Below are 25423 nucleotides of genomic sequence, written 5' to 3' on the forward strand. Positions count from 1 at the left end.
GTCGTGCTGAGAGGGGACCCAGAGGACCGGTGATGCAGTCTTTTGGTGCCTGCGGTAGCAGGGGGAAGATTCCGTCGACCCACTGGAGATTTCTTCGGAGCTTCTAGTGCAGAGAGGAGGCAGACTACCCCCACAGCATGCACCACCAGGAAAACAGTTGAGAAGAAGGCTGGATCAGCGATACAAGGTTGTAGTAGTCGTCTTTGCTACTTTGTTGCGGTTTTGCAGGCGTCCAGAGCAGTCAGCGGTCGATTCCTTGGCAGAAGGTAAAGAGAGAGATGCAGAGGAACTCTGATGAGCTCTTGCATTCGTTATCTAAAGAATTCCCCAAAGCAGAGAACCTAAATAGCCAGAAAAGGAGGTTTGGCTACTTAGGAAGGAGGATAGGCTAGCAACACAGGTAAGAGCCTATCAGAAGGAGTCTCTGATGTCACCTGCTGGCACTGGCCACTCAGAGCAGTCCAGTGTGCCAGCAGCACCTCTGTTTCCAAGATGGCAGAGGTCTGGAGCACACTGGAGGAGCTCTGGGTACCTCCCAGGGGAGGTGCAGGTCAGGGGAGTGGTCACTCCCCTTTCCTTTGTCCAGTTTTGCGGCAGAGCAGGGCTGGGGGATCCCTGAACCGGTGTAGACTGGCTTATGCAGAGATGGGCACCATCTGTGCCCATTAAAGCATTTCCAGAGGCTGGGGGAGGCTACTCCTCCCCAGCCCTGACACCTTTTTCCAAAGGGAGAGGGTGTAACACCCTCTCTCTGAGGAAGTCCTTTGTTCTGCCTTCCTGGGCCAAGCCTGGCTGGACCCCAGGAGGGCAGAAATCTGTCTGAGGGGTTGGCAGCAGCAGCAGCTGCAGTGAAACCCTGGGAAAGGTAGTTTGGCAGTACCCGGGTCTGTGCTAGAGACTCGGGGGATCATGGAATTGTCTCCCCAATGCCAGAATGGCATTGGGGTGACAATTCCATGATCTTAGACATGTTACATGGCCATGTTCGGAGTTACCATTGTGACGCTATACATAGGTAGTGACCTATGTATAGTGCACGCGTGTAATGGTGTCCCCGCACTCACAAAGTCCGGGGAATTTGCCCTGAACGATGTGGGGGCACCTTGGCTAGAGCCAGGGTGCCCACACACTAAGTAACTTAGCACCCAACCTTTACCAGGTAAAGGTTAGACATATAGATGACTTATAAGTTACTTAAGTGCAGTGGTAAATAGCTGTGAAATAACGTGGACGTTATTTCACTCAGGCTGCAGTGGCAGGCCTGTGTAAGAATTGTCAGAGCTCCCTATGGGTGGCAAAAGAAATGCTGCAGCCCATAGGGATCTCCTGGAACCCCAATACCCTGGGTACCTCAGTACCATTTACTAGGGGAATTATAAGGGTGTTCCGGTATGCCAATGTAAATTGGTGAAATTGGTCACTAGCCTGTTAGTGACAATTTGTAAAGAGAGAGCATAACCACTGAGGTTCTGGTTAGCAGAGCCTCAGTGAGACAGTTAGGCATCACACAGTGAACACATACATATAGGTCACAAACTTATGAGCACTGGGGTCCTGGCTAGCAGGGTCCCAGTGACACATAACAAACATACTGAAAACATAGGGTTTTCACTATGAGCACTGGGCCCTGGCTAGCAGGATCCCAGTGAGACAGTGAAAACACCCTGACATACACTCACAAACAGGCTAAAAGTGGGGGTAACAAGGCTAGAAAGAGGCTACTTTCTCACAGTAACCAAGTTTAAAAACAAGTCCATTGCTCTGCACCCGAGTCTGTGGTGGTCCAACTGTGGTCAGTGAGGTATCATAGGGGCAGACAGTGGTATGTACTGCTCTGTATGCTACTACCTAGTCAGATTTAGAGAAACAAAACACCACTGCTTTGCAATAAAAGTCAGTTGTACAAATGAATGTGTGCTATGTACGTTTGTTGTTTCTGTGTCACCTCCTAAAACATTCAACATTTGTGAGGGCATAAAGACTGGACAAACAGAGCTAGGACATGGCCCTCAGCTACTTCTCCCCTCAATCTTACTTATTAGTGACTGAACATAAATTACACTCCTGTAAAAAACAATTGCAAAAGTCCAGATTTTCATAGGGGTGCATCTTTGCTCTGAATTACAGGTATTTTACATGTTTTTGTAGATTGGTGAGAATTATGCATATTTCACAAGTTAAAAAAAATGATGTAACTTCACACAGTCCTACTTACGCATGCCTTGAATCTAGGGATTTTTGTGCTAGCTGAAGTACTTAGAAAGCAACAGTTTCAGCATGTTAGGAAAAAATAAGTAATGGAAAAATGGAAAAAAAAGAATGTTGATTTATTGTGGATTTCAACATGGACACCAAGCATTCCAAAAGAAGCTGAGCATCCTGCTGGCAGTGAAGAGATTGTAAATTAGTGAGCAGGTCAAAGTGAATGAACATCAGTAAATCTAACAGACCCCAGTAAATAGGAGAATAGGAGATGCAGCAGGCTGGATTAGAACCTGAAAAAGAACAGGTCTTGTAACCTACAGGAACATGGCATTGTTATTTTTTATCACAATGCTCGGCCCAAACACCTCACAGTGACTTACTTGAGTAGGTAAGGAATATTATTTAACCCCTTGGCTGCTGGGCCTTCCTCCCCTCCCTCTCTCCCGCCTCTTTCCTGCTATGTCATATTTTCAAAAGCAATATACCGTTACATCTGCTGGACTCTTCTGGTTGTGGGGATATATAGGGCTTGTAGGTTCATCAAGAACCCTAGGTACCCAGAGCCAATAAATGAGCTGCACCTTGATATGGGTTTTCATTGATTACCGGGTATACAGCAATTCATTTGGTGAAATATAAAGACTGAAAATAGGTATCAAGGAAACCTTTGCATTTCCAAAATGTGCACAAGATAAGGTGTTGAGAAGCAGTGGTTATTTGCACATCTCTGAATTCTGGGGTCCGCATACTAGCATTTCTCAAATAAACGTGTTTTGACACACTTTCTTACATTTGGAGGGAAAATATGTAGAGAAAGACAAGGGGCAATAACACTTGTTGTGCTATTCTGTGTTCCACAACTCTTCCGATAAAAATGGTACCTCGCTTTTGTGGGTAGGCCTTCTGCCCGCAACAGGAAACGCAACATAGACGCATCACATTTTTACATTGAAATCTGACTTGTTTTTTGGAAAGTGTCCGGCTGTGGTCTTTGGCCGCTAGCTCAGCCGGCACCTAGGAAAACCTACCAAACCTGTGCATTTTTTAAAACTAGACACCTCGGGGAATCCAGGATGGGGTGAATTGTGGGGCTCTCCCTAGGTTCTGTTACCCAGAATCCATTGCAAACCTCAAAATGTGGCAAAAAAACACTTTTCCCTCAGATTTCAGTGCTGGAAAGTTCTGGAATCTGAGAGGAGCCACAAACTTCTTTCCACCCAGAAATCCTCCACATCTCCCGATAGAAATGGTACCTCACTTGTGTGGGTAGGCCTAGTTCCCGCTACAGAAAATGCCCCAAATCACAACGCGGACATATCACATTCTCCCAAAGAAAACTAACCTGTTTTTTGCGAAGTGCCTAGCTGTGGTCTTTGGCCCCTAACTCAACCGGCACCTAGAGAAACATAGCAAATCTATACATTTTTGAAAACTAGACATCTAGGGGTATTCAGAATGGGGTAACTTGTGGGGCTCTCACCAGGTTCTATTACCCAAAATCCTTTGCAAACCTCAAAATTTGGCAAAAAAACCATCTTTTCCTCACATTTAGGTGATGGAAAGTCCTGGAATTTGAGAGGAGCCAGAGATTTCCTTCCACCCAACATTCCCCCCAGTTTCCCGATAAAAATGGTACCTCACTTGTGTTGGTAGGCCTAGTGCCCGCGACAGAAAACGCCCCTAAACGCAACATGGACACATCAAATTTTTACATTGAAAACTGACTGGTTTTTTGGAAAGTGCCTAGCTGTGGATTTTGGTCTCTAGCTCAGCCGGTACCAAGGAAAACCTACCAAACCTCTGCATTTTTAAAAACTAGACACTTAGGGGAACCCGGGATGGGTAACTTGTGATGCTCTCACCAGGTTCTGTTACCCAAAATCCTTTGCAAACCTCAATATTTGGCAAAAAAAAACCCACTTTTTCCTCACATTTCGATGATAGAAAGTTCTGGAATCTGAGAGGAGCCACACATTTCCGCACACCCAGCATTCTCCCAAACCCCTGATAAAAATGGTACCTCACTTGTGTAGGTAGGCCTAGGGCCTGTGTCAGGAATAAATCACACAACAGTCAATGTTGGTCGTTACACGAGGGCAACTGTTGACCCTGGGGTGATCCATTCCTGATGCAGGCACTAGGTACAGGCACTCAAGAGGGGTAGCGTTTTTAACAAGAGAGGTGGGGAAACACTGGGTGGGAGGAATTTTGTGGATCCCAGCATATTCCTGTAGGTTATGTGACAGAAATGCAAGAAAAAAAGAGTTTTTATTCAACATTTCCGTTTTGCAAGGTATTCTGGATAAGAAAACCTTGGGGAATCCACACAAGTCACACCTCTGTAGACTCCCCCGGATGTCTAGTTTCCAGAAACGTCTGGGTTTGGTAGGTTGCCCTATATGGCCGCCGAGCCCAGAACCAAAAACGCAGGTGCCTGCCTTACAAAACCAGTTTGTTTTGTCATAGATAATTCTGATGTCCCCACAATACGATTTGGGCAGTGGAATTTGGGGCTGGACTAAATTGGGGAGCTCCCAAGGTAGCACTCTCTCTGTGCTTGCCGCCTCATGCACCTGCTCCCTGGATTGGGCTAATCCTCTATTGTCCCGCTGCACTTGCAAAGGGACAGCAGGACTGTCCTCATCACCTCCCTCATAATCACTGTAAGAGGAGTTATTGAATGGGACTCCTCCGACTGAAAAATCACTCCTAGAGTCTGGGCCATAGCCCTATCCCTCAGATGCTGTCTCAGTATCTGCTGTCTCAGTCTCTGATCCTACGTCAGAGCTGTCCTCTATAACCAGAGTTAGGGCTTGAGCAGCAGTCATCCAACGAGATACCATCTCTGCTACTGTCTAAACTGTCGCTCTAAAACACTAGCCCATGTAGACACTCACAAAATTGCTGGTGGGTGTGTGTGTGATACATGCAACATTAGAGGTCACCTTACCTTCACTTCTTCCCTTAATCAGCATGTTCTCTCAAGACACTCAAAAAAACAAAAAAGACACACTATTACTTCACCTTGTCACATACCAATCGTCACAGTCTTTAGCGCCTATTCCAACAATCATTATTGGTTCTCCCATTCCCATTACAGCCTCCTCTGATTCCCTCACTACCACCCAGCAAAAGTGCATTTCATCTCTCCATATCCCCCCTCGCACATACATTTCATTTGTATTATATCACAGGTAATGGCTGGCTTAACTAATCCACTCAGCCATTCACATATAATACAGTTTTGATCCTTGCAGTAGGCATATAAACCTTCTGCGCTATTTTATGCCATCAAAACTGCCACTAGATAAAAGTCTTATCCTTTTCTAGCAGAAACATAATCACAAGTATTACTTAACTTTTTTATTGCTGCCTAAAACAAAAGTGATTGCTATATAAAGAGAGATATATAGATCTATATTTTTTTTAATAGCTGTATGGTTTCCTTGGGGGCCATAGACAGGGGCTCACGGACGACCCCCTGTCAATTTCATGTAAAAACTAAATATATATATTTTACACCCTGGAGGGCGCGATCGGGCATGGGTGCGGCCCCCGTTTGCCCATGGGGCCGACCCCCCCAAGTGAAATCCCTGGTGTCTAGTGGGGGTGATTGTGGGCCAGGAAACCTGTTCAGGAAGGCCCGTTTGGGCCTGTTTTCCCCACTGGAGTCCAAAGCGGATGCAAGGCCGCTTCCTGCTCTGGTGGGGAAAACAGATAGTGATGTCAGTGCGTCTTGCGCGCCCTGACTCACAAAGGGGCAGGTGGCGGGTATGGAGGGAGACACCGAAGACGCATCAGAGGATTTTTTAACCCCCTCGCTGATGTCGGCCCCTGGTTGTGACCCACACCAGGGAGGTAGAGGTTAAAATTGAACATCTTACATAGGTGCTATTGTTCACTGGCATTCCAGTCAAGTTACTATGCTTGCTGAAAATTACAGGGCCTTCAATTTCATTTTTTTTTTTAAAGGAAAAGGATAGTAAGTAAAGGACATAAACTGTGAAGTGTAATTTCAAGTGAAATAATGTGTTATGACAATAGTCCAGGGTCATGATTATTTACCCTTCTCTTTCCTAAAAAGGAGCTGTTTCACATTTGTGTGAGGGTCTGATTTGTTCAGTGCTGTGTTTACTCAATGCATTTGTACACTGCTTCCATTTGTATTTTATTTCTTGGGCCTCCCAGTGCATAGAGAGCCCTTCAATGCAGCACCTCTCCGCACAGTCACTCTGGTTGTTAGTGAGACCTTGCTGTTGACGCTGTGTTACGGCACTCTCAGGGCTGACTGATGGGGCAGCTGCAGAACAAATCTACTGCACCAGCCCAGTGCAGCACTTTCTCACTCCTGCACTTGTATTTGACCATAGAATGTCTCCTTCTTTTGGGTGTGAAACGGTTTGTGGTGCATGGTCTGTAAAAGACAATAGTCAGAAATCGCTGCTGAAAACTGGCAGCTTTAAAATCAAATATTGATATGTGTTATAATGAAATGTTCATGTCCAACTACAAAGCGAACAAGTAAGGACTGGGTGTGGAGGAGGGATGGATGCGAGGGGAGGATGGGTGAAGCAGTCCAGAGGATGTGCATGGAGATGAAAACAGCAACAGGAAATGGAGCGGACGGATTCGAGGGCAAGCAAAACAAGTTGGAGAGGGCACTGCAATGGAATTCACGTGTCATTTTGCATCATGCTCTGCTGTACTAGTACTGGTGTGTAGCTGTGTTGACAGTACACACATCCTGACTTGTTAAATGCTGAAATACCTCTACGGACACATTCAAAGTTTTCTACAAAGCGCTTATATGCTGACTGTCACTGCCCTTCAAGTACTGAAACATCCAAGGGGATCTGAAAAGGCCCTTCTGTAAGCACTACAATTCAAGACATGATACACAATTGCCCAGTCAGAAGAATTTAATCACACACCTATATGCTAGTACTCAATGAAGTGACTCTCAAAAGACACGCCCATAAGGAGATTACTTTACTAACACATTCACACGGTTCACACGATGTACATATATTTTACTGAAACATGCACCCCATCTCACTGCAAGACATCCACCATGTTCTCCTAGTGCCCCAGCCATTCTCACTTACATTACGCAGTAACGTGATCTGACTAAAAGGAAAAAAAACGAGCGTTGGAAGTGACGTTTCGGCTGACCTCCCCCAAAAATAGTACCTGAATTGCGTTGAGAGCAGCAGGCTGGCATGGATTAAACTGAATGAATCTGTGCTTGATCCCTGATCCACCGCAAGTGGTAGAAGTGATGTAGGGGCTGCACTGGTGAATTGAAAAGGCTGCAGAGAATAGTGGCGCAGATGAAGACAAATGGTGAGCATGGGTGGGCTCCAAGCCCGTTACTGTATTCAGCAGTGTCTCACAAGCGCCTGCACTCACAGGTTTGACCCTAAAAAAGGGTGATCTGCGGACCAAAGGCTACCTTTCTGGCAAATTTGGTGTAATACCATCCAGCTGTCTGGCTGCAGGTGTGTCTAAAGTGTATATGGGAATTAACGTGGGAAACACACTTTTTGAACCTGCTCTTTTTCTCGCCCCTGCTTGTCGAATCACCCCGCAACTTTTTATGCACAACAAGACCCAACTTGACACATTTTTTTTAAACCACGGGGAAGTGTCGACTTTGGAGGAGACAGCTTTCGCCTTATCCAAAATGCCACAATACCGCTCCTAGATTAAACAAAAGCTGACACATCTAGCTGATTTTCAATCTCTGATTTATTTCTCAGAGGCCGTTTAATGTGTTTCAACCGTTCCATGCTGGTCTTGTTCACATTGCCTGACCCCATTTTATTTAATAATGACATAGCGTCACATGATCAAAATATATCATCATAGACATAGAAAAATAAAGACTGTATTTCATACCTCTATTTTCACTACACAAAATGCATTTTGTGTAAATTGATTTCTTCTACATAACGAACTCAAAGAGCCTAATTGCATAAATTGCTACCCTCAATAAATCATTGTTGTTCTAAATTAGAACGTAACCTGGCGCTATATTTACGCATTTCATACCTGCAAAGTGCAAAGGCAAGCAATTTCAACAAAATTCATACATAGTGCTCCAATATGCCTCTCATTATCAGGTAATTATTTAAACATTGCATTTCTCTTTTTCAATATGTACAGTACTACTACATACCCTGCATGTACGATTTCTTATGTAGGATACCTGTTTACACTCCCTAAAGTAGGTATTTTTTTCTGATTAAATCCAGAAAAGAATACCTATTTTCATACAGTAGGATTGCAGAGCGAATACAAAATACAGAACAATTTCTTAAAAAGGGGTCAGTATTTTTTAAAAAGAGAGAAGAATACATGAAAGATAATTATATAAATCTTTTTTTTATATTTAATCTGCTACGATTTTTACTATCTAATTCCAATATGTATTTTGTTTCCAATTGATGTAACATTTTTACTCTATTTCCACCTCTTATATTCTTAGGGACATGATCAACCACATAATGGTGAAGTTTATGAGTTTTTCTTTCATGAACCAGACCAAAATGTTGCACTACTGGGTAAGACTTATAAACATTTTCTCCCCTTTTGTTACATATATGTCAGCCTTAAGGAAGTCGCAAGGTAGACCATAGGGCAGGGTGCTATGTAACTAAAAGGCAGGCCATATACATTTATTTTTTACATGTTCTGGTAGTGAAAAACTCACAAAGTAATTTTTATTAGTGTTAGACCTATTCCTCTCATAGGTTAACATTGGAAATTCCTTAATACACTTTTATGCTGTAATTCCTGATTAGAAAGGAGTAGCTGGGTCATGTTTCATATCTTTGGAATAGAAATGATAAATCCTCTTTACTGGTAAAGTCAGATTTAACCTGACTATTTTAGAAATGCCACTTTTAAAAAATGGCCATTTCTCTGCTCTTACAACTCCGTGTGCCTGCAGTCTGTCTCCAATACACGTGGGTGACAGATACACTTTGTGCATTCCCTCTAGTTATCCACAAACACAGGAAAGGCAAATATGTCTGAATGCTCATCTGCATTCTGATGGCTCTTCCTGAGTGGGAGGAGATGACACACCCGAATAGGCAGTGCCAGTTCCTATATGAAGGGCCGATTAGCCCTACAGATACGTTGGAGCCAGGACTAAGAAAGAAAGGACATGTGAACACTTCAAAGATCCTTCTTTGAGGTCACCCCCACTTCAAAGGCACAACTGAGTATAAGTACTGTGTCTCTGATCCCACCAAATCAGACACTTCTGGACCTACAACTGGACTGGACGCATCTTTTCGACAGCAAGGAGAAACCTAATGCAGCATCTTCAACACTCATCTCCAAAAATCAGCGCATCATCATCAATGTATCTGAAAAATCAAGTCATCCCTTGACTGCGGGAATGACATTGACGCATCTACCGACACATCTTTACTGCAACTCGTGCTTGCAGCCAGCATCAATGTACTCTGCTCCCTGAGCCTGCATGGCTCCTGTAGCCAGCCTGCGCTCCATCACGGTCAGCTTGAACTGTTGACTTTGCTATGGTCTAGGATGACCTCAAGTAACCCGTAAAGCGCTGTTTGCTTCTAAGTGCTAGAAATCTTTGATTCTTCTAAAACTCATATCAAAATCTACTCATTGGATTTTTATCATTTTGGTCTTAATTTATTTATAAAATCATAATCTATTTTTCTAACCTGGAGTGGAGTCTTTTTGTAGTGTTTTCATTGTGTTACTTTGCATGTGTGTGCTTCACAAGTACTTTACATACTGCCTCTCTAGATAAGCCTGACTGCTTTGTGCCAAGTTACCAAAGGGTAAGCACAGGTTATCTTTTAGTGTGTATCTGACTTACCCTTACGAGAGGGGATATTTCCTACTTGGACTGGGTGCATACCTCTGCCAACTAGAGACTCAATTTCTAACAATAGGCCATTGGGCATGGGTTGTTTTAAAATATTTGTGCATGGTCTATTTATAGCTGTATCATACTCCTGCATATAAACTGGTTCAAAAAGGTTTAAAATAAGGTGGCATACTTACAAGAAAGTGGCCCATCAGTCCCATGTACTTGCGTCACCCCTGCCCCACCTATCCACACCATGGTTGCACTGTATTTACAATACGGTGCACCATGTGGTTATTAGCAATAAAAATTTGTGACGCTATTGTGGTGCTTTGCTGCACCAATTTTGATGCTAGTTGAGCAAAGCACAGGGAGGTCAATTGATTAAAATGGGTGCGTAAAAATGACAGAAAAAATGGTGCAGTGAGATGTTGTAAATCCTTTTTTCAGGCCTCACTGCGTCGGAACTCCCTCCTTGCATATATAATGCCTTGGCAAACAAGGTACACAAAGTGGTGCAATGCAAGAATTGAGCCACAATGTGTAAATAAAGCACAGGAGAAAGGCCTACTTAACGCCACATTAGCATTAAAAAAATGACACAGGGCAGCGCAAGGGGGCATTAGTTGCTCGTAAATATGCCCCAAGGTTTTTCAGTTGGAGTTTGTTCCCAAAAGTATTTTTCCAGATTTGGTATGTCCTCTCCTCTAACCATATTCTTGGTCTGAGGAGTAAGCTAATAAAACATTTGCTCTGAATATAAGCATATTCTTCATAATTACTGAGACTGCCCATTTTGAAATAAAATTTTGAATTTGTTCATCAAATGTGTTGTAAGACAGCATCAATGCAGTCTGAGAGTCAGTATAATGCAATAATAAATAACTGCTTAACTTCAGTTTAACCCCTATTATGATTTGGATGTGATATAACCTCAAACCTATGCCGCTTTCGGACACTTTTGATGTGCTAGTTTGTTGATTCACTTCTCTGACTGTAGTTTCACAAACGTTTGTGGGGGCCTGCATGAGACAGACGGAGCCTACAAACCAATTCGGTTTTACCTCCTGGTTTTTCTTCCTCTATTGTCTTGCTTGGTCAACATGAAGACCAACCAGGAAGTATAGGAATACACGGAAATTCAGATAAAGTAGAAATAAAGATACATAGGCCCATATTTGTACTTTTTTAGCGCCGCATTTGCGCCACTTTTTGATGCAAAAGCAGCGCAATCTTTCAGAATACAATAGTATTTTGTAAGTTTGCGCCGCTTTTGCGTGAAAAAATGACGCAAATGCAGCGCTAAAAAAGTATAAATATGGGCCATAATCACCACAAACGCACAGTAGCTCATAAAAGTGCACACTTACCAAGCCAACACGTGCCGGCAGGCCCGCCGCTACAACGTTCAACATTAAAGGTGGCGACATCCTTATGTATATGAGATGGAATCCTAACTCATCGGATCACAGTAATGAACATAGTCAAAGGTGGTCTAACAAGTGTTCAGAAATCACCGGAACCTACACTTTCCAAAAGCCTTTAATAGTTAGGAATTTATGCAAACTCTTAAAGTCAGTAAGATCAACTTTGAATTTCTTTAAAAGATGTTAAATCTGTCCAGAATTTAATGCATTTTTTACATAAATATCATTATGAGTCATTTGCAGAGTTGTGAATATAATAGAAACCAGAGATAACATAAAACGACGTTTGATTGAGATGAGTTGAATGCAAAATAAGAAAAAAATGACAACACTGCTTGTTGGAGGCATACAAAGTAAGCAGGTTGGGAGCTGATGAAACCACCTGGTGATGTTGTCGAGATTTCACTGCTGCTATTAGCTGCTGCTGAGCCTTTCTAAGATGCCGCTGAGAGAGGGCAATTCAAATCAAACAATTATTTTGAAATAAAGCATTCAAATTCCAGGAGGAAAATCATGTACATATATTCATCAAAACGCCAGGCAGAGCAGAAGTGACATAGCCCTTTGTCCCTAAGATGACATCAGTGGAAGTATCATTGCTTCACATTTGATCCCAATGCCACAAAAGGAACGGCATAAGCTCATCATGCAAAATGCATATAGTGAAAATTTCTTCCTTAAATGTTTATTTTTTTGCAAATTGTTAAAAACACTTTTAAGGATTTGGTAGGGATTTCTGTGAGTGGACATGTATGAGGTGTAACCACTCATTATGCCTGCATTGTCCTCTGGTCATTAGATCCAGGGCCCTATGGTGCTATTGTAGTGTAGCCATTTTAAATATAGCTTCATGCACGTTAGTTGAACATACTAGGCCGCTGTGCACTTTGCCCTAGATATATTTTATTCAGCTTTGCACTGTTATTTAACAATAACCAGTTTTTATGGTCTTGTTTTAATTTCTACTATCACACTGTTTAGCTTAGTTCAGCACTGTCTTCTCAAATAATGCATTCTTGATTGCCCTGTGCTTCAGTCAAGGCTACAGTCTGGTACATTGCCGGTAAACGTGGTAGAAGTTTAGTCTCCAGCATTCGTAGAAAATACACATCCTTACGTGGGGACATTTTCTTAGAACATCTGCGTGTTAGTTATAAAAACACTTTCTAGTCCTAGTACACGTCAAGAGGGAGATTCCAGCCAGGGACCCACAACTAGATGCTGAATGCCCCATTGCAGATGCTGATGCAGATTACAGGCCTTTGCTCAGGTATGAGGGTTGATGTCCTCCCGGGAGAACCTGAAAGGCAGGCTTAGAGCTTAATATGCTGTGCTCGAAATATAACTTAGAGAGAGAATAATCTAGCGCCACTATGAGAGCCTTATTCTTGTGCTTCACTCTCATCATTACTATTTTAATATTACTGTGTTGTATAGTTCTGGTTATTTCAGCTCACGCTTTGCTATCTAAAATGCAGTTGTTTTATTAAACCAATCTTTAAAACTTATACTGCCTTTGTCATTTATATATGAGACCGTACTGTGTATGAGAGAACCGGTTTTGACCTGAGTGACCACGACTTCCCTGAGAAGTACTAAGATGTCATGCGCTCGGCTGCCCAATTGTCTCTTCCATTTGGGAGAGATGAGGCACTGCTAGTTAGCCGGAGCAAAACCTGGATTTGGAGTGACAAGTGTCATCTACCGTGGGCTAGACTCAGTCCCCCACATCGTGGACGATCTTGTTGCTCAAAATCCAGTAGTCTCATTAGGATAATGAGAGCCTATGCGACACTATAGTGGGTAAGCAGAACAAGCAGAGCTTAATTAGCTCAGTTCACTCAGATTATTGTATGAGTAGCTGTGACTTACTTTTTTAGTACTCTATGCTCACGCAAGAATTTCAGGAACTATCCTGAAGTACTCCTGCCTTACTCTTGGCATTGAGGAGTGACAGGAGTAAGCCAGGATTACTGCATGAGTAAGCGCAGATTTTCTTGTTTTAACTTCACATCTATTGAAGTTCAAGCTAGCTCTATCATCAAGGTACATATACGAAGAATTCATTATAATAAACCTATACTCATCTACATACACTTACCTGGCTCATAGTGTGGTCACCAACATTTTTGCTACAATATTTTTGTAGCACAATAATAAAAACTCATTAATTTGCTTCCATGCCATCCATGAGTGTATTAGAGCTTTGTGCTCCTGCATTCCACAATGGAAGTAAGGCTAAACCTTTTGAATTAAAATGTGTTGTACTTGTGTCTCTTTGCTTAAAATAAAGAGAGGCTTATCTACAGTTGTTGTCAAAATGTAATGCTTCTGTAAACTAGGACAAAACTTTGTTTAAAGTGAGGACAGGGTATTTTTAATCAGTGCAAATAAAGTCAAAGACAAATATTACCCTTGCTCATCCTCATCTGAATTGTCCATGTCTGCAATAAAACTGTATTGTGTTTGGCCATAGCAATACTAGCAAGATGTGTATTTTGCCTAAAATGTATATTAATCAATTATTGACTTTGGGCCTCAGTAGTAGTTTGGGGGTCCTAGGACTGCCAAACCCCCGGTGGTGGTGGTGGTCAGACTGCCGCAATCCTGGAGGTCTGACTGCCAGATTACGATCCTGGCGGTCAGACCACCAGTAGACCGCCGCCTCCGCCAGGATCAGGGATCCCAACGGGTTGGCAGTGGTCAAAGTCATGGTCAGCCACGGCTGTGCCGAGTATGGCACTGCCATGCTGATTACAACTTTCCTTTCCTCTAGCCTTTTCATGGTGGGGTCCATGTCATGAAAAGGCTGGTGGAAAGGCAGAGTTGGGAGCTACAGGGGGGGCCCTGAACTGCCCATGACCAATTTGTGGGCAATCCAGGGGCTGCCCAGACAACACCCTAGAAATGAGCACAGTCTGTCTGCTTATTCCGAAGGTGCTGTGCGACTGCATTGGTCTCTGGTCCCTGGGGGAGCAGAGGTCAATACCACACCACTCTTTCCCCCAGGTGGACCGGCAGAACATTGTACTGTGACATTTCTTCCAGTCAGCCCGGTGGAAACATTGTAATACTACTTGACGGCTGCCTCACCTCTGCTGTTTTGGAGTTCTGATGGTCAGACCGCTGAATTCGTAATCACCCCCTTTGTCTTTAGCACATTGATGAATACAAATTTTAATACGATATTAGGAAAGGTTTTATGATGTGAAATGAGGAAAGCACGAAATAAGTGTGTGCTGCAAATGGATTTCTTACTTTATTAATTATCATAAAGAATTTGTTTTGCGTCCTTGAGTAGCTTGGGACAAAATTGAATGATGTTTCAGAGCAGTGTCATCTTGAAAGATTTTCCATCAAACCCTTCTACCCTTCCAGATGATTGTGGCAGTATAGTGCAAATCTCTGCAAAATAAACAGCACTGGTCTTGAAGCAGTTTCTGAAAAGTGGCACAGATCCATTTATGTTTATAAAAATCCTCATATTTGCTGAAGTCCTAATCTTAAATTTGACAAGTGTCTGTTTTGGAAATCTTGGTTATCAGCAGGAATAATGAGCTGTTCTCATACTGTATTGTACTGATATGTGCAAAATAGGTTAACTCATTGCACAAGAAAAATTATTTCGACAAATGAACAAGGTGCAAATTTTCAAGTCACTCCAGGGTTTCATGACCTTTGTTTTCAGAAAAAGGCGCGTATCCTGCAGTCTTGTTCATCTATCTGTTCATGGAACTTCGTGTAAATGTGCACTATTCTGTTTACTCACAGTTAGGCATATTTAATCTATATTGCATAAATAGTTGCATCTTTATCTGACTCTATATCCACTTTGCATCAGAAGGAGAGGGTTGAACACAACAAACCACCTCTCAGATTTAATTATGCAGCCAATTGCCACATGCCTCCGCGCTAAACCACCAGCAACTTAATCAATAAATTACCTGTCCCTACAAAATAAACTTATATTATGCTGTTGTTTAATCCACTCTACCTCCCACACTGTAATATTGTTTGACTCAGGAATTCCCTTCATTTTGCTGTGTTTTCCCTTGGCCTTACTGTATTTCCATCCAGAACTGTATTTGAATTTTTCAGTGTGAATATCATTTGCTTAACCTCATAAAGATCGTTCTTTACAGTCTTATTACTATCTTGTACATATTCCTCAAAATGATTGTACACCCAACAAAATGGTATGAATAATACAGCCAAACGTAGTGTGCCACGGCTATGCAACAGTTTTTTATATTCCATACATAGATTGAGAAATGTTGTATGATAAAAGGATTGTTCAAAACTCCAAGTGCCTTCTTGAAATAAGTGCTGCTTTGAAAACACCTTGGCCCAGATTTAAGAAAAGTGGAGCTTCACTTAGTGAAGCGCCACTTGTCATGCTCCCCCTGAACCCCACTAACGCCACCATGTGTGCACCGTATTTAAGATACGGCGCATCATGGTGGTATTTGGAACAATAGCATCAATATTTTTGACTCTATTGTCCGCTTTGCTTCACTAGTATAAAAAATTCTGACGCTAGTGCAACTGCAAGGAGGGCCGTTGATTTCAATGGGTGCGACCTTTTAACACCTGCTTTGAGCAGGCGTTAAAAATGACACCAAAAAAGGTAGATTTCATTGCCCCCTTTTTGTGGGGCTCCTTGCGCTGGAAACGGCCCCTTTGCTTACATTATGCACGGCACGTGTTTAATGTAAGCAAAGGATCACAAAGCGGAGCAATGCATGCATTGCGCCACTTTGTAGATTTGGCACAGTGTTTTTGGCAAATGTAACACAACATTAACATCAGAAAAATTATTATAATGTGGCGTTATATGATGCAAGGTCATCCTTAAATTTTGGCCTATGTTTGAATGATTCATTTACATGCATAGCGGAACACAACTTTTTATGGCAAAAACTATCATTCTTTTCTCTAATTAAATTACATATACATACATAGGGGCTTAATTTCTTGCTACGAACAAAAACGTTTCCCCATCCATCCACTAGGGATATTAATAGCATGTGGCTGTAGGTTCCTACTTCTAGCGTGTCTGAATACAGCAATGAATAGGTAAATGATGGGCTGCTAACATTTGCAACATAACTGAACTGTGCCTTATCTACACTGCTTTAGTAACTATTGTCCTTGGAGCTAGAAATAATTTTTCTATCTGTAGCATGCAATGGATGGTGGACTGTGTCAAGTGAGCTGCAAGACAATAATTACACAGACAACGCTGCAGATGTGCAATTGCATAATATATGTGGCACTGACTGTAATATACAGGAGAAAAACAGGAGGTCCAATTAAAACGTTTCCAAAGTGATGCTGATAAGAAATGAAGCTGTTACACCTCCAATGTCCAATAAAAGCTGATTTTATCCAGATTTAAAAAGCTCAGGAAAATGGACAGGAAAACAGAACATTCCAAGTTGACTTTTTTTTCAGGTTCGTGTAAATGAATTGTCAACAATACCCAGATTGTTTTTTATCAGCATTGACTTCTTCTTTGTTGATTTGCATAGCTGTCGAAATGGAGGCAGTGATGGCAAAGATGTTGTTGCTCTCCGGTGTGGCAAGTGGACTCACTCCTGCTTATCATCGACATTCCAAACAATACCACCCATTCCAGAACTCAGCATATTCTCCTGGCGCAGGTGAGTTACTTGTTTGAACTTTGTGCCCACTGAGTAGATACAGTGGTGCATGCGTCCTCAAGAAAGTGTGCAACACTTGATCACACTAACACAAACAATAGACTAGGCTGTGCTTAATTTGAGCCGGAGGTGTCCGGTGGGGGGTGCCAAGAACTTATTTTTGGGGCCTGCACTTATTTCTGGAGGCCGCCACTTATTTTTTAGGGCTGGCACTTATTTTTCTGCATCAGGCATTTACTGTGAGCAAAAGACACACATGGGAAAAATGGAAGATGAGAAAGCCGTTAAAGTATCATTAAGGGAGAAAGCAGAAAGCTGCAAGAGTGATCTCAAGGGCAAGGAGTGGCTGTAGATGGATTAAAGAGGCCCAAGATGGTTCTACGATTAATGTGCCTCAGTATTCTGTGCTGTACATTTAATTGCAGCAGACGAGGAGAGCTTTGGGCACCGGCACACTTTTATTTACAAACTAAGCACTGGGTGTAGGTAGTCCAAAACTGGTGGAGATTCCAGGGTGACTTTGTTCTTAGAAGTGAATAGTGGTTGAGTCTAGTCCTTACTTATTAAAGGGATATAAGAACTAAAAGACGAATTCCAATTTCATTTTTCTGAGACGTGAACAGGGCCAGAACAAGTATTTTCAGAGCCCGAGTTAAAAACAAAAAAAAAGAAAAAAAAATCGAGCGTTTACTGATTAGACACTAACTAGCAGCTGAGCGCCGTTCGTTTTTGGAAATGAAAGGACACGTGCATGCTCCTTAAATCATAAATCTAACTGCAGCCACTTTATGATGGGTTGTTCCTTTTTTTATATTTCCTTTGACCATTTTTAAGACCTTTATTAGTGTAATCATTAGTTATTTTGTATCAATCTTTTAATGCATATGTGCATTTTAGAAGTGGCAATTGCCCTTGGGCTCTCTATGCCTTCTTTGAAAATGCTTCATTTTAACTTATCTTAAATATTCCAATCGCATTTTATAATTTAATCTTTGTTTGAAAGACAAGTTTGACTAATTAAATAGGAGTAATTGTTAAAAAAAAGAACACAGCAGGACCATAGATTGTAATCTGGCGCCATCCAGAGTTAATTTGCGGTGGTTGTGTCAATTCAGCTGGCTGCATACATCGAGCAGCTTTTGATCAGCAAAGTAGGCACGTTTCTATTTCCAGCAAAATGTGGGCATCATCTGCGTGGTGCTTTTTTGCAGACCTGCAGAAACCTTCATTTGCCTTCCCATGAACGTTTTTAATAAACTCCAATATGTCAAAAGCACTAAGCTAGCTAGAATAGTTTTTGGTCCACGCAGCCGGGCAATTTCACAGCGACAATACTGTCTTTGTACTGGCTCGACTGCATAGAAATCCTCCTTCCAGATGATTTAAGGAACTCACAAGGCATTCTTCTGATTCTATGATAGTAAATATCTGAGCAAGCGAGTTCAATACCACAGGCAAGCCCACAGCCCGACCGACCTGCAACGACTTATTATAGTGTTTATGAAGAAACTGCCTGCTCCTCTTTCACCATTCGTTAAATAAGTGGTGGTTGGCTCTGGAGATCAAAAGGTGAACTGAATATAGGTCTTCAATGATCTGAAACGGGTTAGAAAGAAAACGAGTGTGAAATTATACTCCATAAATCATTGCATTGGTTGACAAGTCACTACCCCTCTTACAGTCAGAGGTAGTGTTCTGCTAAGAGCATTCCTGGTAAGCAAAATGATCCAATTTTAAATGTGTTTCCTACATTTTTATGCGCCCACAAACAGAAACTACTAGCACAAACTGCCGAGTGTATCAGATTGTTCGTGACCAGAATGTTATATCAAATCAGCTGTTTTTAGCTTTCTATTTGTTTAATGCACTGAGATTCTGAAAAATCCTATATCAGCTCGTCGAAATGTTATTGTTTTGTGTCATATCATACAATAGTTTTAAGTCATTAAGAATGAATACAAAATAATTTGAATAATCTGAAAGTAAAATAGCTGTCACATACTTGAACCTAGTTGACTTATGCCTTCATTTTTAAGTTGATTTAATGAGTAACATTGAGTTGATTATTAACAACAAGAGATATGTACAGTGCTATGAAACAACAAATCTGTGGAGTCCAGCACTTTCTTTTCTCAGGCTTCACAAAGAGAGTTAGTCACGAAGGCTCTATAATTAAGAGTGCCCGTAGGGATTGACATTAGTTTTACACCCAGTAAAATCCAATATGCTTAGGTCCCAATTTATCAATGTAAAATTATTGCCTGTTTCACAGTGAAATATTAGGAAGACCACTACATGTGAATCAGTAAGTCCACACCGTTTTCGGGGGACAAAGTCCTCCAGCTTGCATAGGAGGATTTGTCGCCGTAAATCAATGCATTACTTCTATTCTAGTTAGGAACCTAGGACTAGTAATACCATTTTTGGTGGAAACTCTTGTTTCAGTCCAAAAATTGTATTAAGAGGCCGTTCATAAAAAAGGGCAGCAGATGCAGACACAGTGGCAAGTTAAAATCACTCATAAGGCAAATGACTTTTTTTAGTGGGAGTGACAAAGATGATAAAAGGACGCTTCAGCGAAACTGCATTTAGAGATAAACAAATCCGTACACTCCTACTCTGTCTTCTGTATCTCTAACCAAAATATTTGCTCCAACAAAAAGACAACCCAGCGACAACTTCACGAAAGCAAGAGGATTGCTTGATAGGGGAAGAACCTTGGCACAAACAAGAGAACAGAATGCCTACAGATGAAGCATTTCTCAGCAGTCGCAGCTCGTGGGTGTTGCAGGGGGTGGGACAGTGCGCGGGGGGCAGGAGGGGTGGCAGAGGGAAATATTAATTGCATTAAAAAAAATAATACAAAATAAACTTTCCTGCACGCTGTGCTCCGCCGCAGCTCCTCCGTCTCCTCAGCAGGCTGCAGGCACAGGCTCCCAGCCTGCTCTGCGGCCAATCCTGACGCTGCTCAGAGCAGTATTAAGATTGGCTGGGAACACTCAGCCAGGACGGCATTCCCAGGCAGACTGGGAGCCTGTGCCAGCTCTCTCCAGCACAGTGCCGGGCTGGAGAGAGCCTACTGCGCACATGTGTTTGGCCGGCCAGAGTCGGCCAGCCAAAAATACATGGGCACCCAGGGGAGTGCACAGTGCACTTCCCTCCTCCCTGTCATCCCCAATGCCCGCCCCTTTAACAACAAAAGGATAACAAGCTTAGTTTATTATCCTTTCATTGTTAAAGGATTTGCAGCGGTTGCTGCTGGGGGGGGGGGGGCGACGCTACTCCGCTGAAGCAGAGGAGCTGCCACTGTTTCTCAGGTTATACTTTAAACAAGGTCAATACATCTTTTCACCCAGCATGAAGGAGTGAAGAAATAGGAACTTAAAACTTCAAACGTCACAATTTAAAATGACAGTATGATCCATGTGGTTACACAAGGAAATCTCCAGTCTGAAATAAAGTTAAGGGTTATTGCAGATTCAGGCTCAGATTTTATGTAAGTGATCCTCAAAAGCAGTGATAAAGATACAAAATCACCATGTGTTGTTTCAAAAGAACTAACATCAAAAGGACTGAACATGCCACAAAACATCAGTATAAAACAAGTGCTGTTCAGTTTTGTTAAGCATGAAGGCAATTAAAAAATCATCTAAGCTTAGCTAGTTAGGGCAAGGGAAATCCCTACAGATTAGCAAGCCACAAGTTAACATGTGCTAGGCTAAAACACATGTAGCCAAAAAAGAAAAAGGACAAAAAGATTTTGGAAAATAAACATCTGGGGCAAAAGGTGACTAACAAGCATCAGCAACAAGTAGGTAAAAAGGGAAGGAATCACCATTTCAGAAGCTCAATCAAGAGTCTTCTTCTCGGGTCAGGGGAACAATTTCGAAGTCTCAGCAAAGCATTGGAAATGAGGGTAAGAGTAAAGAGGTCTGTACCTCTCAGAATCAAAGGGAATCCAGAACGAAGAGTGGACTGAAGCAGACTGCCCGAAGTCCAGCTGGGGAATGGTTAAAGTCCAAAGTGCAAGATGATTAGCTCATCCATCACTCCACATGAATCGGAAGGTGTAACTGTCCCATCAAAGTTCACCATGCAACAGTCATTTGAAACATCAGGAAAGATTCCCATTATCAACATCGGAAAGCCATCGATCTTAACTCATCCATACAGGTTGAAAGACATGCATTGAGTTCTTTTCCAGAGTTCCTGAATTTACTGGGCTCAAGGATACTTTGTCAGGCTCACTATGCATAAAACAAGAGGACATCTATTTCCAAGATAGCACTTCAAAAATCAAATCAAATCAAATAAAAAATAATAATTATAAAGTGCTCTACTCACCCATGAGGCTCTCAAGGAGATGGGAGGTGGGAGGGGGTGGAAGGGGGGGGGGAGGGCTGCCGTTTCACTGTTCGAAGAGCCATGTCTTGAGGTGCTTTTGGAAAGACATGAGGTCCTAGGTCTTGCGGAGGTTGGTGGGGAGGGAGTTCCAGGTTTTGAGGGCAAGGTAGGAGAAGGACCTGCCTCCTGAGGTGGTGCGTTGGATGCGAGGAACTGTGGTGAGGGCGAGGTCGGCGGAGCGGAGGTGGCGGGTGGGAATGTGAAAGGAACGAATTCTGAAGATAATGACAAGTTAGCAAGAATGACTAAACATTTTTCTGCATGTTCAGGAAACATGGCCTTGCAGGTCTCCCTTAGGCTAACTGAAGTGAATTAAAATGACACATTTATTTATGCAAAATAATGCACATATAACATTCAGAATTATGAATTCATCATTAATGAGCTGTGTCAGTTTTCATGTTACAATAGATTCAAAACAGAATAACTCTGTTAATACTTTCAATTAACTATAGTGCAGAGCTGCAATTTCAACATTTACATGTCATATTTAAAACATTGCTTTTCAAAAATCCATTGTCATTTTAGTGCAGACTATTAATTAACATAATAAAGAATCATATGAAATCAAAAACAAATGATTATACCCAAAGTTTTAGGGCTAACCCACAACACTTTATATCTCTATTCCAAAGTGAATGCACATTAACATAGTCTTTACCACACCATTTACAATTAATCTATTAGTGTTTCAAATAACAAAATGCAAATATTGTCACATATGATTACTGTGATGTCAAAGGAAGCAATTAACATTTCTGCTAAATCAGTCCCATCTTTGATGGTAAGTCAAGCCATCACATCACATTACAATCTTTCATATTAATGAGAGAGGTCAAAGTCTTTGAGGCCTATCCAAGAAAGATCTTCTGGACTCTTCTAACTGCAGAAAAAAAAATCCATATTGATTCCGAGGCACCTGTTACCTCCAACCTTTTCAAGTCCTTTCTCAGGTCTGTCATATTTGAAATGTACTTAGCTCCTTGTTACTGTCTGGAATGTACATGCAACATTGTTGAACCTGCAACACCCTACAAAGTCTGCGCTGTTTCGCAAGAAGGATGTCTAGCAGAAGTGGAGTTTGCAAAGCCATTGATTTTACAGCAACCATTTCTGTGCCTGCGTACAAGAAGGCAGCTGCTGTATCTGTAGATAACTTAATAGTTGATAACTTATGTTAGAAATGGGGTCTTTGGTTGGCAGTCAGGTTACCCCCTGTCCAAGCAAGGACCCTCACTCTAGTCAGGGTAAAGGAGAATCACACTCAGTTAACCCCAGCTCACCCCCATGATAGATTTGCACGAGCAGGCAGGTTTAACTTCAGAAGCAATGTGTAAAGTATTTGTACGAACACACAAAGTAACTCAGTGAAAACACTATAAAATGACACAACACAGGTTTAGAAAAATAGGTAATATTTATCTAAACAAAACAAGAACAAAACAACAATAATCCAACATACAAAAGTCAAGTTATGAATTTTTAAAGAATAAGAGTCTTAAATCCTTTAGAAAACAGTGAGAACACTGTTAGCGTACAAAAGTACCTCGGTTGCATCAAAATAACACCGCACAAGTGAGTGTGTGTCGGAAAAGGCCAGCGATGCTTGAATTTCTCATTCGCAAGTGAGACCGTGCGTCGTTCCTCCTCCGGTCAGGTCAGCGTGCATCGTTTCTCCTCTCCCGCAAGAGACCGATGCATCGATCCGGACAGGCACCTTGGAACCCGCCAGGCTTTGCGTTGTTTTTCCACTCCCAGCACTGTCGCGTTGAAAATCTGGTCGCAAAGAATCACAAAACCGAGCTGAGTGGGGTTTGAGACGTTATCAGTCTCCATTATCGGGTGTTGTGTGTCATTTCTCCAGCCACGTTGCGTCGATCTTCCAGCCGCGATGCAGGTGGAGCATTGATTTCAGCCACGAAGGCGGAGGAATGTCGTTTCTCAGCCACATCTTGGAAGGTGCGTCGAAAATGTCCCCGCACGGCGGTCTGTGCAGGGATTTTCAGTCTTTGCCTGCCAGCTTCACCTTTCAAGGGCGCAGGAACTGGATAGGGCACCACTTGGCAGAGCAGGAGTCTCAGCAGAGAGTCCAGGTGCTGGTAGGGGAAGTCTTTGATGACCCTGAGACTTCAACAACAGGAGGCAAGCTCTGTTCAAGCCCTTGGAGATTCTTCACAAGCAGGAATGCACAACAAAGTCCAGTCTTTGTTCACTTTCACAGGCAGAAGCAGCAACTGCAGGATAGCTCCACACTGCACAGTCACAGGCAGCACTTCTCCTCAGTTCTTCAGGTCTTCTCCTTGGCATAGGTTCCTCTTGATTCCAGAAGTGATCTAATTTTCAGGGGTTCTCGGTGCTCTTCTTATACCCCTTTCTGCCTTTGAAGTAGGCCTACTTCAAAAGAAAGTCTCTCTTGTTTGTGAGATCCTGCCTTACCCAGGCCAGGCCCCAGCCACACACCAGGGGGTTGGAGACTGCATTGTGTGAGGGGAGGCACAGCCATTTCAGGTGTGAGTGACCACTCCTCCATTCCCTCCTAGCACAGATGGCTCATCAGGATATGCAGGCTACACCCCAGGTCCCTTTGTATCACTGTCTAGAGATTGGTGCAAACAGCCCAACTGTCAAACTAATCCAGACAGGGAATCCACAAACAGGTAGAGTCACAGAATGGTTTAAGCAAGAAAATGCCTACTTTCTAAAAGTGGCATTTTAAAACACACAATCTCAAAACCAACTTTACTAAAAGATGTATTTTTAAATTGTGAGCTCAGAGACCCCAAACTTCACATGTCTATCTGATCCCAAAGGGAATCTACACTTTAATCATATTTAAAGGCAGCCCCCATGTTAACCTATGAGAGACAGAGGCCTTGCAAAAGTGAAAACTGAATTTGGCAGTATTTCACTGTCAGGACATATAAAACACATTAGTATATGTCCTACCTTAAACATACACTGCACCCTGCCCATGGGGCTATCTACGGCCTACCTTAGGGGTGTAAGAAAAGGGAAGGTTTAGGCCTGGCAATTGGGTACACTTGCTAAGTTGAATTGGCAGTTTAAAACTGAACACACAGACACTGCAGTGGCAGGTCTGTGCCATGTTTACATGGCTACGAATGTGGGTGGCACAACTAGTCCTGCAGGCCCACTATTAGCATTTGATTTGCAGGCCCTGGACACCACTAGCACACTGTATTAGGGACTTACCAGTAAATCAAATATGCCAATCATGGAAATCCAATTACACATACATTTTATATAGGAGCACTTGCACTAATGCACTGGATAGCAGTGGTAAAGTGCCCAGGGTAACAAAAACAGCAAAAACAGAGTCCAGCACACATCAACAACCTGGGAAACAGAGGCAAAATGTTAAGGGAGACCACGCCAAGGATGCAAAGTCTAACAACTTCCTTATCTTATGATCATTCAGGATCACTCCCAAGATGGAATTATAGCACCAAAAATATCTCTCACTATGTCTGACGCACTGGCACCTCTTTGGACTTGGGTGTTTGAGTTCTCATCCCAAACAGGATAATTGAAATGCTCAACATGCTAAATCATTGGAAAGACTACTCCTAGATAACGTTTGTTTCAAAGTCACCCTTTTGTCCTGTTCACCCCCATTCTTGTTGCTGACTGGTACTGATGGTAACTGACTATACCCTGCGCCCTGCTAGCCAGGCCCAGGCTAGTGCCATGTTAAAACACCCATATGTAGTAGAGTACACTAGGTATTAGGGGAGCCTTACAATTGGCCTGACAGACTCTGTAAGTCCTTAGCAGCTAACAGGGCAATGGGGTACAATCTGCCTATAAGTCCCTAGTATATAATAGGGCATGGAGATTAGACGCCAAGC

At 42.4% G+C, this 25423-nt stretch overlaps 1 protein-coding gene across 3 annotated transcripts in view; it reads left to right on the forward strand.

The window, feature by feature from the left end:
• GPR141 (G protein-coupled receptor 141) overlaps positions 1 to 25423 on the forward strand; it is a 100688-nt gene that overhangs the window by 48563 nt on the left and 26702 nt on the right. For all 3 annotated transcript variants that reach the window (XM_069206438.1, XM_069206448.1, XM_069206456.1), the window contains one exon: positions 17019 to 17150. In XM_069206438.1, coding sequence (XP_069062539.1) covers positions 17027 to 17150 — 124 coding nt within the window. In that variant the 5' untranslated portion in view covers positions 17019 to 17026. The remainder of the gene's footprint in view (positions 1 to 17018; positions 17151 to 25423) is intronic.

This window comes from Pleurodeles waltl, chromosome 2_1 (genome assembly GCF_031143425.1).
Source record: "Pleurodeles waltl isolate 20211129_DDA chromosome 2_1, aPleWal1.hap1.20221129, whole genome shotgun sequence".
In the NCBI taxonomy this organism is placed as follows: domain Eukaryota; kingdom Metazoa; phylum Chordata; class Amphibia; order Caudata; family Salamandridae; genus Pleurodeles; species Pleurodeles waltl.